The sequence below is a fragment of the Melanotaenia boesemani genome, chromosome 2 (assembly GCF_017639745.1).
Source record: "Melanotaenia boesemani isolate fMelBoe1 chromosome 2, fMelBoe1.pri, whole genome shotgun sequence".
Lineage (NCBI taxonomy): Eukaryota > Metazoa > Chordata > Actinopteri > Atheriniformes > Melanotaeniidae > Melanotaenia > Melanotaenia boesemani.
In genome coordinates, this window is record NC_055683.1 from 33,538,449 (window position 1) to 33,553,459 (window position 15,011).

The 15,011-nt window shown below is 37.6% G+C and overlaps 2 protein-coding genes across 4 annotated transcripts; both read left to right on the forward strand.

Annotated features, from left to right (window-relative positions):
* Window positions 1-1,053: 1,053 nt before the first annotated feature.
* Window positions 1,054-5,331, forward strand: dcaf7 (ddb1 and cul4 associated factor 7). The gene is made up of 7 exons (XM_041973912.1): window positions 1,054-1,437; window positions 1,724-1,882; window positions 2,687-2,798; window positions 2,878-2,996; window positions 3,074-3,283; window positions 3,406-3,523; window positions 4,182-5,331. Exons 1-7 carry the CDS (start codon window positions 1,300-1,302, stop codon window positions 4,352-4,354), a joined length of 1,029 nt encoding a protein of 342 aa, XP_041829846.1. The 5' UTR covers window positions 1,054-1,299; the 3' UTR covers window positions 4,355-5,331.
* Window positions 5,332-7,912: 2,581 nt separating this feature from the next.
* On the forward strand, window positions 7,913-13,152 carry ccdc47 (coiled-coil domain containing 47). 3 transcript variants are annotated; one of them, XM_041974844.1, is made up of 13 exons: window positions 7,913-8,043; window positions 8,980-9,283; window positions 9,422-9,523; window positions 9,998-10,172; window positions 10,400-10,521; window positions 10,603-10,668; window positions 10,767-10,868; window positions 11,035-11,145; window positions 11,248-11,333; window positions 11,432-11,490; window positions 11,594-11,703; window positions 12,240-12,407; window positions 12,525-13,152. In XM_041974844.1, exons 2-13 carry the CDS (start codon window positions 8,999-9,001, stop codon window positions 12,603-12,605), a joined length of 1,467 nt encoding a protein of 488 aa, XP_041830778.1. In that variant the 5' UTR covers window positions 7,913-8,043; window positions 8,980-8,998; the 3' UTR covers window positions 12,606-13,152. The 3 variants fall into 3 exon arrangements, with proteins under 3 accessions (XP_041830778.1, XP_041830786.1, XP_041830796.1); XM_041974852.1 differs by having other exon boundaries at window positions 7,947-8,043; window positions 8,991-9,283; XM_041974862.1 differs by having other exon boundaries at window positions 8,027-8,111.
* Window positions 13,153-15,011: the final 1,859 nt, after the last annotated feature.

The window sequence follows — 15,011 nt, forward strand, 5'->3', positions numbered from 1 at the left end:
TCCAAAATCTTTTTCATTTGCAAATTACAAAACCATACTGGGATGCTAGCTGCGCCATGAAACGTGAAACTACATGCACAATGAGCTCACCATACATGAGCCATGAGTCATATTGTTATTTGTGTATAAATGGCATTTATCAAAAGTGTATTACTATTAACAAGTAGCATATTTCCATTAGCTGATTCATCCTGTAGAAAAGCTGGCATGTAACCCAGCTGAGAGAGTGAAAAGCGAGATGCATCCTTGACAGGTGGTCAGTCCATTGCAGGGCTCATATGGAGAGACAGAAAATTGTGCATGCTCACACATTCAGGTCATTTGATTCTTTGAGGAGTCCAGAGTTTCAGGGCAAAGCCTATAAAAGGACACTGGAAACATGCACACACAGACAGAGCTACCAGGAGAAGAAGAGGAATCTAGCTTCTTCTAGCACATCTACCACTCAGTTCCTCAGTTTCTCTACAGTTCCTTCTATGGACATATAGCATTATACAGAAAATGTTTTTAGTTTTTGGATCATTTGAGGTTGCAATACTAACCTGAGATCCCAGAAAAGAAAAAGTAGGAATTTGATGTGCAATGGCTTTGCTAAAACTGGCAGGAGCAGTTCATAATCATGAGAATTTCTGCCCTCTTTTGGTTACATTGTGTAAATTCAGCTCTTCATCAAGTTAAAAAGTAATACATCCTGTGGTCATTTTCAAAATAAAACGCGCACGTCCACCTTACATACATACAGTACATGCATGATGATGATCCTCATCCAACCAACCTTAATCAAGCGCCAAGCCATATTAATACACCTGTAACAGATACACTGACAACGATACAGATAATCAGAAATGTAAATCCAGGTATTGTGGTCATTTGTAGCTATGTTATAAATTCAGAGACAGTAAAGGAAACTTTAACGTACTTTTAGACTGAAGTACGCAATCAACTATATTTTGATTAAATAATTGAAGTGAATTAAGAAATTCTAAAATGTAAGACTATTTTTTTCTAAAAATGCAACTTTATGTTTAAACAATAACCGGAAGTTGACTTCACACTGCTTAACTTGACCATCTTTAAGGTCGTAAAGAGCAGCGCTACTCTTTGTTAAGTGCGGTGCGCAGAAATCTTGATTTAAGTCAAGATTTGCATAATTAAACAGTTAGCGTAACTAAATCTTCTGATACTTGTTGTGTGCCAAGCCGAAACTAGCTGGTAAGAGTTTTCTTGCGAGACTTCTTATTTCGTTGTTAGCTAACGCTAACGGGTTAGCTGCTCAGACAACAACCGAAGCTCAGGAGGATGTCGCTTCACGGCAAAAGAAAAGAAATCTACAAATACGAGGCGCCATGGACTGTCTATGCGATGAACTGGAGCGTCCGTCCAGACAAACGCTTTCGATTGGCACTTGGGAGTTTTGTGGAGGAATACAACAACAAGGTGCGCAGTTTAGTATCTAATGGGCTAACAGACGGCAACGTTAGCTAAAGTATGCTAATGCTAACTGTCCTGCGAATCTATGCCTTTAGCAACAATAACTGTTCTGTTATTTTCTGCTGCACGAGACTTTTAAAGTGTTCCTTTGAAACGTGTCTTCATGGTCGTTGTTATGATCTTTCTGTACATTTTCACGACGTCGTCTTTTAAGCGTAACGCCATTTTTGACCCCTGGTCTTCTGAAAAACAGTCATTGGGTTCATCAGGTAATCTGTCTGCTCGTACTCAGGTTCAGCTCGTGGGTCTGGAAGAGGAGAGCTCAGAGTTTGTGTGCAGGAACACTTTTGATCACCCTTACCCCACCACCAAGATTATGTGGATCCCAGACACCAAAGGTGTTTACCCGGACCTGCTCGCCACTAGTGGGGACTACCTGCGTATTTGGAGGGTAGGATGTTTACACTTTTGTTTTGTTTTTTCCGGAAGGTAATTTGTCTTTAACCCCGAGCTGGCAATGTTGTGACTTGTCCCTATACAAATTAATCTGAATTGGATTGTTTTCTTTATTATGACAAGGTTAACAAGAGCAACGTGATAGTTTGAACATCATGGTCTGGTCTTCAGTTGCCAGATCTCCAACCAGTTGAACACCTGTTAGAGTTTTTGAGATTTTTATAAAGGAGTACTCCTCACCACCATCATCCCATCATAGCATGAGGAGGGATCATCCTTTAGAAAGAATGCCATCCATCCCGCCAGTTGAGAGTCTTACAGAATCATTGCCAACCCACACTGAGGCTGTTTTGGCAGCATGGGGTGGAACAACACCTTTCTAAAACACCTAAATGCGCACCCATACCACAGACCATTACAACAGCCCCACTTATCATTTCTATTCCTCCCTTTGCGCAGATTATGAAGGTAGTTACAGAAATAAAATTGTCCATGTGTGTAAGGGAGAGCTGGTATTGCAGAATACACCACTCTTAACAAGCAATGTCATTGTCACTCAAATGATTCCAGGCTTTATTTAAAATGAGTCTGTGACTGCTAGTGTTGATGTTTTTTTAAACCCATTACCAATAACACAGTTGCATTAACACTAACTGCTTTGTTGTGGGGGACAAGATCAGTGTGTTTACCCTCTTCATCTAGGCCAGCTGGCAGCTGTGATATTGTCTCTTTGGCTGGTAGAAAGCACTTGTTATGAGACATCTGCTTCCTGCTAAATTCTTCTGCATTTGTCTCACAGGTCAGCGACACAGAAACGCGCCTCGAATGTTTATTAAACAACAACAAGAACTCAGACTTTTGTGCTCCGCTCACCTCCTTTGACTGGAATGAAGTCGATCCCAATCTTTTGGGTAAGAAATTAAATAATTTGGTTTTTAACTACTGTGACATTTGATTTGTTTAGTTTTATTTATTTTTCGTGTCCTCCAGGAACATCCAGCATCGATACCACCTGCACTATCTGGGGTTTGGAAACTGGTCAGGTGTTAGGACGCGTTAACCTGGTGTCTGGACATGTGAAAACTCAACTGATTGCTCACGACAAAGAGGTTTGTGTGTGTCTGCACTTGAAGATGTGTCCTTACGTGTTGCTGTACACAGATCATTCACTCTGTCTGTCTTTCAGGTGTACGACATCGCTTTCAGCCGCGCTGGAGGTGGCAGAGACATGTTTGCCTCCGTGGGAGCTGATGGATCCGTCCGCATGTTTGACCTCCGGCACCTGGAGCACAGTACCATCATCTATGAAGACCCCCAGCACCACCCGCTGCTACGCCTCTGCTGGAACAAACAGGACCCTAACTATCTGGCCACGATGGCCATGGATGGCATGGAGGTCAGTGTTGCTTGATGTAGATTTGGAGTCTTGTGATAACTTCTTATATAGGTCAGAAATGGTAAGAAGTCCTGTTAGTAAGTTTAATGAATCAACTCATCATCCATGTTTCTGTGTGTCAGGTGGTCATCCTGGATGTTCGTGTGCCATGCACCCCTGTGGCTCGGCTCAACAACCACCGTGCCTGTGTCAATGGGATCGCATGGGCCCCTCACTCCTCATGTCACATCTGCACTGCAGGTAAGTGGGACTGCACGCTGAAGGCAGAGCTGCATTATAAATATCAGATAGAGTGTGTACCTTTAGTGTGTACCCCCCCACACCCGTCTCCCAGAGAGATATACAAGCGCACATCGCATGTGCACACAAAGCTAAACTAAACACAGCAGACACCAGGAAGACCTCGCTCCCAAAAGGCACCTCATTATGTGTTATTCCGAGCTGGTTTGGTTTTGTGCAACCTCAGACTTGGAGCAAGTAACAACACGTTGCTGAATTAATTTTATATTTTCTATCAAAATGGCAAAACAATAGATTTATGTTTTGCATCTCAAGCAGAGACACAGCGCTGTGTGGGAGGAATGACCACGTTCAACTGAACCGACACATGAAATTCCCTCGTCATCTGAATATATTGTTTATTTTGGAAAACCACAACAAACAAGCCTGATGACGTAACCATAAATTTTCAGAACCAAATCTCCAAGATGTTTGTTTATTTTTGCAGAGTAAAGTCCTTATGCTTAGGTTCTGGCTAAACTGGTTTACAGTTCTGTAACGCTAGAATGGAGCTGAGACATTTTATTTGTATAGCACATCATTGTTTTGCTAATCAGGCTGAACAGCCTTGCTCTTTCCCTCGTGCTCTTCACTTCCTCTAACTGTCTTATTCCTTCAGCTGATGATCATCAGGCTCTGATCTGGGACATCCAGCAGATGCCACGTGCCATTGAGGATCCCATCTTGGCGTACACTGCGGAGGGGGAGATCAACAACGTGCAGTGGGCCTCCACACAGCCGGACTGGATTGCTATCTGCTACAACAACTGCCTGGAGATCCTGCGTGTCTAAAGCCACGGAGAAAGAAACCCATTTCACATTTGGACTTAAGTGGTCCTCCTCTGCTTTCAAAACAAGGTTGAGGCCACAAATGAACTTTCTGAACGTGTCTGGAGTACTACATTTCTACTCCAAAATAACCTGGTTTACATTTATTTCCCATGTCTCTATCCACTGCTCTTCTATTAAACATTTTGAAGCTCTTATTTATTTTTGCTCAACAGGTAGTTTTCAGTGACTCAAAGAAGCATCAGTGCTTTGAACTCTGCGCTGTTGTTCATAAAAGTCCACTTTTTATACTCCTCGGTGTGGATTCAGCCAGCTGTGAGATTATCATGAAGGGTTTCGATGTTGTGCATTTCATTAGTTTATGTTGAGGTTGGTACAAACTGCTGTAGGTGGCCTCTAATACGCAGGATTATGTTGTAGCCTTGTGGATGCATAACACCTTATTGTTGAGACAAGATCAATATGTTATAGTCTTGTTTACTTCTGTGGCAGTTAAAGATGTTGATCATCCCATCTGTGGATGATTGTATCTGGGCTTCAGGAGTACTTTTAAAAATGTTAACATAAGTTTAGACGGTCTCATGGCAGCACTTCAGTGGTGTCTTGTCACCGTGGTTGGACTGATGCTGTGACACAGCGATGTACAGCAGCACTGAAAACCTACCAGATCGATGTTATTCAGCCTTTTAGCTCCCCAAGTATTCTCTTCATCTTTTTTTGTAGAAGATTGTGCTTTGAAAGCTGCATTTTTACTTATTTGCGTGAGGTGTGAAGTGGATGAAACATACTTCAAAGCATCTTTGTCTTCTTTTTTTTGTATTCAATAATCAAAGGGTCATGTCCTTGTAGCATGCCATTACAAGGCAAAATGTACATGTAAATATATCAACTCCAGATGTTGGTAAGCCAAGTGTTCATGTTGTAGCTTTTTTCATAAAGTTTATTATTGAATTTGCTCTAATAAATTGTATTTGTCCATGTCTTAGAACTTAACATCCTGTTGTTGCTTCATTTTATTCTTTTCTTTTTATTTGGTTCAAGATGGAATCAGTTTTTACTTCATATAAGGTTCTTATTGTTTCAAATGGGGGGTGTATATAAGAGCAAGGAGGAAACTTTTACTCTACCACTAAGCTACATCCATCCATCTATGCTGGATTTATCACTAATAAAATGAACCTGTGTGCTGTCTAAGTCATTTAGTTCTTACATTTTTATATCAAGAAACATGAAATCCGAAGTTACCCGGGTTTTTGTGGGTTTTCATCCCGCAGTGGTCATTTTAATCCAAAGGCATTGCTTTTCAGTATTTAAAATATTTTCACATTTAACTAAAGTATGATGGTTATGAGTCTGTAAACTTGGGTTGGTGAGTGTATTGGATATAATAAATATACAATAGTAAATTGCATATTTATATACAGTAAATATTAATGTAAATAAGTATATCTTTATAAAGTATTTTTCATTAAACTTAAGATATAGCCACTGTTAGGATTTATACAGTGCCCATCAGAGGTTTTTTTCTATTCATATGCAAGAATAGATAAAGATTTTGCTGTTATACATGTCTAATGACATATTTGTCATTGTTATAAACAACTCTGGGCATTGGTAGGTTCATATTTGCTGCAGTCATTATCCTGAATGTAGTCTGCATACCGTGAATTTATTTGGCGTTAGAGTGAAGAGAACATTTTTTGCCTTCTTTCTAGTGTTTTTGTTTATTTTAACTGTTTAAAACTGATGCTGTTATAAGCTAAAAACCAGCTTTGTTAATGTGTGGTAGAACTCGAACAGGCAAGTAGTGCTTAAAGTGCCCTCTTGTGGCCGCAGGCAGTAACCGCAAACCCACTTACGTCGAGCTATACCACCCTAAAAAGACAACGGTTTGTCGATAGAAGCGTGTGGTAATGTGTTATGACCACAAGGGGGCACTGTTTACCGATGAAAAATCAAATATACTTTGAATATTTGTAAACGGGAAAAACTTTCTGTTATCTGTTACAAAAAACATATTAATAAAACTGTTATATATTAATTATGTGTACGATTAGGTTTAAGTGGTTTTAAATAGAACATATTTTATTATTTTGTTTATTACAGTAAAGTGTGTTCTTAAATTGAAACGGATTTCTGCCTTCTAGTGGCAAATGTGCGTAACTACAATCTCGATTTCATCAAGGTAGACAAAACAGCAAAGTTTAATTTCCGGTTGGCTCTTTCAAAATTAAGCTTTACAATAGTGAACTTGTAGTTATACATTTTGGCCACTGGTTGGCACTGTATACTCTTAAACGTTAATGGGTGCTGAGTCTAAGCATTGGCAAACGAATTGAAAACTTGATAGTCATATCGATTTCTAAAGACCTAAAAATAAATAAACAGATAAAAAATATTTTGATATTTTGCTCATAATGACGCAAAAGTTGTTTAAAAAATATGTATTTTATATATTTAAACAGATTTTAATTACAACATAATATTGTAATAGATTTTATAATTTGTTGCTGTCACTGTTGCTTGTCTCTTGCCTGTACACACCATGTTTGTGATAAATTTTTGGTATTGATTATTAAGTTCAAACGCATGAGCAATATTTTTTGTTTGACTTAATACACTGTTGAAATTTCACATTTTGACAAGATGGCATATAAATCTCATGATCACAGCAGTGATTCCCGTACTATTATACTGTAATGCTGTAATGAGTGCTACATAATTCATGAATTCATCATGATTCAGCAGAGTTGATTTTAAAGTTACTGATATCTACATGCTGTTCAATAAGCCTGTATGTAAGATACACGTATGAAACTAAAGAGTCAAAACAGACTTATTGTGCAGTAGGGGAAACACTGTATAGATTATTATTTGCCATATTTTATGAAAAGGCATCTGTGCATTTAAAGTTACACTTGTGTTCTTAATGTTGTTTTCCTTACCTGAAGTTAGTATTTGCAAAAAAAATAAAAAATAAAAAAAAGGTTTTGTTACAAATATTGAGATATTATTTTACTTGCTGTTTTATACGTTTAAATATGAAAGTCGGCTTTTATTTATTTTATTATTTATTTAAACTGCTCTTGGCAACTGATACACTTTGCATATTGTTTACTTGCTTTGGCAAAAGAAGACCATGTGCCAAATAGTGTGTTTACATTTGTGACATGTACTGAATGACAATTTGGAATCAGTCTAATTGTAATTGAAAAAATTCTAAGTACAAGGCTGAGGTGATTTATTGTATTACAAATAACCTAATCAGAAACCATTTTTAGTGTTTATGAAGTACGAAAAAAATCACATAGTGAAATGTTTGCAAATAAAAATCATGGTTGCAGCCATAAACTGTCAAGCTCCATATCTTTCACGCCATTAGGAGAAATGTACCAGAAGAGCACACGTACGTCACGTACAACTCTGTGTTTTCATTTACTTTTTTATTTTTAGCCACGCCTCACACCTCCTTAATTAACCCGTTTCTATTTCTATAAGCAAAATGGAGAACACATTATCAGATTTATTTTAGAAGAAAGAAAGAAAAGACCATACAGAAAGGAACTATTTCTTTATATCCTCTTCTGTTTTGAAATGCGTCCCATGTGTCAGTAAACTTCCGGTTGCAGGCGCACCATCACCTCAAGGACAGTTCCGATTTTCTTTTTCTTTTTCCCCAAGCAGTTTTCAAGGTAAATTTCTTATTCGCCCGCCGTTTATATGAAGATTCCCATTCTCAGGCCTATCAAAGATCAAATGGGTTGGTTTATTCTCAGATTACACGTAGTTTAGCAGCAACAAGGTGCTATTCTATTTAGCCAGCAGCATGCTAATGCCAAATTTGCTAACACAGATTAAGCTAATAGCTGGGGGTTGGGTGGGGTTAGGTTTGTGGTTTAATCCTCCATGTGTCAGAAACACACTACAGCAATGTTTTCGTGGAATTCATTTATTTATATATATTTTAAAAATACAAAGAGTTAAAACTGAATAATTTTAGCTTGTTAGCAAGCTTCAAGTACGCCAAAAAAGACACCTCTGGTGGGATATTCACCCAGATACAAACAGGAAAACCTGCTGAAGTTTTTTCTGACCGTGTCTTTACGGTGCAACAGAAGTTAATTATTGTGTCGTTGATTTTTATGCTATGTCATGCGTTTAATTTGTGGTGATATAAGAGACCTATCAAATTGACACGAGAGTTGCTATCCTCAGTTGTTTTGTAGGCAAGTCTTGGTCCGTGGGGATATTTTTTTTTCCAACTTTGGGATTTGTTATGTGAACACCCACTGATTAAGCAGGGAGGTATTAACTGGCTACATTAATACATTAATTTAGAGCAGGTTAACTTGTCACTGGCTCTGATAGAACTGTTACAGATTGAAATAATGGATTTTCAGTGTTAAGTAGCACTTCACACACTTACTTTATAGGATGTGGTAGTTCTCCTTACTTTCAGATCAGTTCTGTTTGAAAGCAAATATAAAACCAATTTCTTATTACAACTTGTACCTGATGACACTTTTTAACTGAGAAAGATTGTGTAGCTCCCCAACAGCTGGTGTTTGTCTGTAATTCTTCATCTTCCTCTGTATCCTCTCCTATTTTCTTGTTTCATCTTTACTTAGTTTTTACACAGGTCCCAGAATGCGACGTCTCCTGCTGATACCCACACTGCTGCTCCTCCTGGCCCTTCCTGCCTCCAGAGGACGTTACAATGATGACTTTGATGATGGGGAGGACCTTGCAGACTTTGACGACAATGATTTTGCTGAGTTTGAAGACATGAATGACGATTTAACAGCTGAGGCAGAAACTGCACCCCCACCACGTGCCTCACCATCCTCCCAACCTGAAGAGGATGAAGATGAAGATGAAGCCACTGTGGAACTAGAAGATGGCCAAGATGGTTTTGAGGACTCTGAGACACAAGTACATTACTTATTATTATTATGATTGTTATTATTATTATTAGTATTGCTAGCAGTAGTATCTTAATATTTGAACACAGTTTACATAATAGACATGAGTTAATCTATCATATTCTGAAAACATTCAATATTTTTCAAGGATCAAGACTTATACAGCAAATATGATCAAGAGGAGTTTGAGGGGATCGGTGATATGGAGAAGACCGGCCCCTCCATGAAGGACCCACTTATAATCCACACGGTAAGCCGGGCTTATTGTTAAATCTTTTCAGAATTTACTCTGTAACATTCGATCCTGATGACTGTAGTGTGAATGTGCGACCAATTTCTGTCTACACATGACATTTTTGTTTAAGGTATTCTGCAATAAATCTTACTTCATAATCTAAATGAGCCATTGTCATGAAATTACTGTTGGATTTAGCTACCTAAGGGGTTTCAGTCAGTTAACATAGATTTAATGTAGTTTAAGCTCCAAAAAAGTGTATACTTCTTCCTACTCGTTTCTGGAACTTCTTTATATTATGAGTTGATGATGCAGTTATTATAGTTATTTGTTTTTTTTTTATCATTTTCTTTTGCATATAGTTTCTCTTTCATTTGTTCGTTCGGAAATTAATTAATTCGTTCATTCATTCACAAGGTAATACTCGTGAACTGAGTTTGTATTCCAGCTGCAGTATAATACAAATAGGTACTTGTTAATTCTCTGCAGGTTCCTGCGCATCTTCAGAACAGTTGGGAAAGCTACTATATGGAGATCCTCATGGTGACTGGCCTATTGGCCTACATCATGAACTACATCATAGGCAAGAACAAAAATGGTCGCCTGGCTCAGGCCTGGTTTAACTCTCACAGAGAGCTTCTAGAGAGCAATTTTGCACTTGTGGGTGAGTTTTTCCATCTCTGTTTTGTATCTGCTTTGTAACTGACTTTACCAAAGGTGTATATTATCGGTTTAAAGTACCTTGGATGGCATATGTTGGTAATAGACACTATATGAATAACCTGAACTGATTTGAACTGCAGTGTATGTGCTTTTGTTGTTTTCTCTGTATTTATTATCAATCAGTTTAAGGTAGATGGTGTGTAACTGTCATTTTAATTGTATGTCTAGGTGATGATGGCACCAGCAAAGAAGCCGTGAGCACTGGGAAGCTGAATCAGGAAAATGAACACATCTACAACCTGTGGTGCTCTGGACGTGTGTGCTGTGAAGGCATGCTGATTCAACTCAAGGTATTAGCAAATGAATGATCATAGTGTTCATTGTTATATTATTTAAAATGTCTTAGCATATTTTTTTTTTGGCTGCTGCAGTTTCTGAAGAGGCAAGACCTGCTCAATGTTCTGGCCAGGATGATGAGGCCTGCCTGTGACCAAGTGGTAGGAATCAGACTTGTGGGAATTTAAAAGGATTTCTAGTAGAACTGGACAAGTATTGTATCACAAGTTGGCTAATCGAAGTGTCTGTTTGCTTGTAGCAAATCAAAGTGACTCTTAATGATGAGGACATGGATACTTTTGTGTTTGCTCTGGGTACCAAGAAAGCCATGGCTCGGCTGCAGAAGGAGATGCAGGACTTGGTAAATATCTTTCACATATTTTCCAAAGTTTTTTTTTTTATTCTTGTTTTTTTAGTGTTTACTGATGTATAGTTATAATTTTTTTGTGTTTTTTTTCTCTTTAACTACCAGAAAGTTATACTAACAAGGACCTTGCTATATTTGTTTTTCTCTTTAATCTTCACAGAGTGAGTTCTGCGGGGATAAGCCAAAGTCTGGAGCCAAGTATGGACTTCCAGACTCCCTGGCAATTCTTAGTGAGATGGGTGAAGTCACAGATGGCGTGATGGACAATAAGGTATAGTGTACTGTTTTCTTGCTCACACCACATTCAGCATTATTTTTTAAAAAACCTTCAAGGTAGAATAACTCTTTTTTTATCTGGTTGTTGTATGTTTAGATGGTACATTATATTACCAATCATGCTGAAAAAATTGAGACCATCCATTTCTCGGACCAATTTTCTGGTCCAAAAGTTATGCAAGAGTAAGTACTTCCTAAATCATTCTGTCTTATACAGTTATTATTATTATTATTATTATTATTATTATTATTATTATTATTATTCCTGTGTTATTTTTCAGGGAAGGCCAGCCGTTAAAGCTGCCTGATACCAAGAAGACACTGCTGTTTACATTTAATGGTGAGCTGCAGTTTTTCTTTCCTTTTGTCCTGTAAGTTTTGACTGTCTAAACATTTTATTGATCTCTTATTTGATTTTGCACTTTAAATGTTTTTGTTTGAAGTGCCTGGTATGGGCAACACATCTCCCAAAGACATGGATTCTCTGCTTCCTCTCATGAACATGGTGATCTATAGCATCGATAAAGTCAAGAAGCTCCGTCTCAACAGAGAGGTAAATATCATGTATACAGCAACAGTGGAGTGAGTACGATAGTGTTAGGGCCACTTAAAGAAAAGAAATTTTCATAGGCTTCAAAAATGAAGTTGACTATTATGAGAAAAAAGTAATAATTGTACCAGTTCCAGCCATTTCCCCCTCCACAAAAGCAGCAATTTCCTCCAAGTCTGCCTGCTTCTTTTTGCAGAATAGATTAATTTTCTTGCAGATTCTTTTCAAAGTCCAGATACTGATAATAATGTGGTGCTGATATGCCAAAAGATTAAGTATCTTGTGGTTTGTGAAACCTGTGCTAGAGTACAACTTCATGAAATGCTCCACAGCCTCATTTTACAACGTTCCTCTTCAAAAACTAGTTAAATTATTATGATATTATTCTCCTAAAATTACAACTTTACTCTCATAATATTACAATTTTTATTGTCGAAGTCTATGAAAAAGTATTTTACTTAATGTGGCCCTAATACTCCACTGTAAGTTAGAGAGTTTTTATTAAATTTTTTTTTCTTTTATCCTCCTTGTATGTTCAGGGCAAACAGAAAGCTGACAGAAACCGGGCCCGTGTGGAGGAGAACTTCCTGAAGCAGACTCACGCTCAGCGCCAGGAGGCCGCCCAGACAAGACGGGAAGAGAAGAAGAGAGCTGAGAAGGAGAGGATCATGAATGAAGAGGATCCTGACAGACAACGCCGTCTGGAGGTCTTGGAAAAAAAAACTAAACATCAAAACACCCACTTAAATTTCCCATAAGTTTTTATTTTCTTCCCTGATGATGTATAAATTTACATAACATTTACACTGCGTTTTCCTTTTCAGGAAGCAGCGCAGCGGCGTGAGCAGAAAAAGATTGAGAAAAAGCAGATGAAGATGAAGCAGATCAAAGTGAAAGCCATGTGAAAGACGACCATGCGGAAAGCACACGTGCAAGCAGCGCTCACAACAGTCCACAGCTCTCGTTCAGTCGCCAAGCAGCTCCGAGTAGACATCCTGTGTCTCTGAGTGCGTCAGGCTTAGTTGTTTCTATCACTGTCTGCTCCATTTGATGCAGCTAAACCTTAATGATTGCAAGTGAACTGCCAGTGTCAAATGAGAAGGTCTTTTCAGCATCAAATCTGTCGCCACTTTTCACTCCAGTATCGCTATTCACGCCAGGATTTGTCTTCAATTTTAATCAAGTCAGCAACATGCATAGCTTGGTGAGCTTCATAACCATGATTTGCTGGAGAGAAATACACTATATGGTGGCACTCTGCCACGTTTTGAAAGGACTTGAGCATTACTGTTGCTTTATTTAAACGGTCTTGACATTAATATAATCTCTAAATGAAACTATCATGGAAATTTTTAATTTATAGGTGCTATGAAATTTGTTTCTTGCACCCTGTTTCTAATGATAATGTAGGTAAACAATAAAATGCACTAGAGTGTGTTGGAAAATGGTCTCTGTTCCTTTTTTTTAATGAGTTATTACTGACAAGTATTTGTGATGTGTTAGAAATGTCGTCTGACATGAAAAGTGATCCACACCTCATGATGTGAGAGGTTGAAAGGGTGAGCGGTTTATAACGGGCAACAGAAAGTGGGAGGCGCAATGCTAAATTTAACCCAGTCAGCTGTCTGGACTAAGTCTTAGTAACAAGAATGTGGCTATTTTTATTCATGCTGAAATACAATAATTTAGCCATGATTTGTTTTACAATGCAAAAATTAACAGAGTCAAAGCAGACTTTAATTTGTGAGGTAGCTTAGGCCCTTCTTGTTTAGAGCAAGAAGTTTAATATCTTGTCTGTTATTTTGTATTTAACTTATAATTTCCCTCTTTAATTAATGAAAATCTTCCTTTTTCATTAATTCTTTTCCTGTTAGCTTACTGTGACGGGGAGTGAAACTGCCATCTGATAAAGAAAGCTTGATCTATTCTGTGGACAACTCTGCCGGCCAGAGAAGTAATTGTAGAAAGAAGATTGCTGATGTGCTATTTAGAGGAAATCACTCACATGGGGCCCTGGACAACACATTCTGCATGACATCCTGTCCTATAATTTAATTAACATACAGAGTGGAAAAACTGCAAAACAAAGACCATCAATTTAATTTGAGCAATGCAGAGAGTTTAAAAGTCTTAAAAGGGTTGTGGTCAGTATAGACAATCAGGGGCCCAGAACCCACATTCACATAAAAATGCTGTAAGAATCAAATGAGAGTCAAGGCTTCTTGTTTTTCTATTCAAGAATAAGGTATTTCAATTCCAAAATCCTCCTTCTGCAAGAGGACCTCACCCATACGCACTTGATCTGTGTTGATTTAAATTTTAAAAAGGTTTAGACATTTCTAACCACAAAAATAGGAAATTCATGGAGTATTTTCAGTTTTCTACAGTACTCTTTGTACATATTCTTCTATTTGACTTAAGCTTACACTGCAGCAATTAACAATGAACTAATATTAATGTCAAAACACGTATTGCAGAAACATAGTCAAGTGTTTTTTTTTTTAAAAAAAACACCTTTATTAGGAATCTGACTGAATTCTAACTTCATTATGCTCAGTTGCTGTTGATACTTTTATTATGTACTAAATATTGTTTTCAGTTTGTTGGTCCGCAGAAAAATGTTAGTCAAGCATATAAATGTATGCAAGACTATTATGATTATAAAACCTGAAAAGAACTGTCCTATTAGGTTTTACCGGGTTGAATCAAAGGTACCCCGATGCTCGCTCTATATCCTGTATTCAGTTAAACTTGAGTTTGCCAGTTTAGTAGTAGACTTATTACACATCGAGGATTGTGCTATGCTTAACAATTTCAGCTAATATACTGACAATAAAATACTTAAATGGTGTCTGAAGTGGTATTATTTGGGGACAATCTGTTGTATACATAATCTTATACAGTATCCAAAACTACTACTTCCATTTTAATAGATTTTTTTAACTTATTTTAAAAAGGGTCTTATTCCAATGTAGTTTCAAAAGCCCAACTACTATTTAATTGTATTTACAATTTGACGTGTGAATTTTCTCCTGCTTTCCCGTTCTGTACTTTTTACCTTGTATTTTATGGTGATTTACTTTGTTACTCTTTTCCAACACCAATAAAATGCTGCTTTTTAAATCACTGGTATAAAATAAGAATGGCATTTTGGTTCAGATACGTGAATAACTGTAAGTATGGTGGGTTAACGGAGGGTTGACTGAACCTGTGCCTGTTAGGTCGGTTAATGCAAAGTTTGAATGGTATGAGCAGATTCGAGCATATTAATAATGTAAAAAAAAAAGAGTTACAAATAGATACTTGTACAT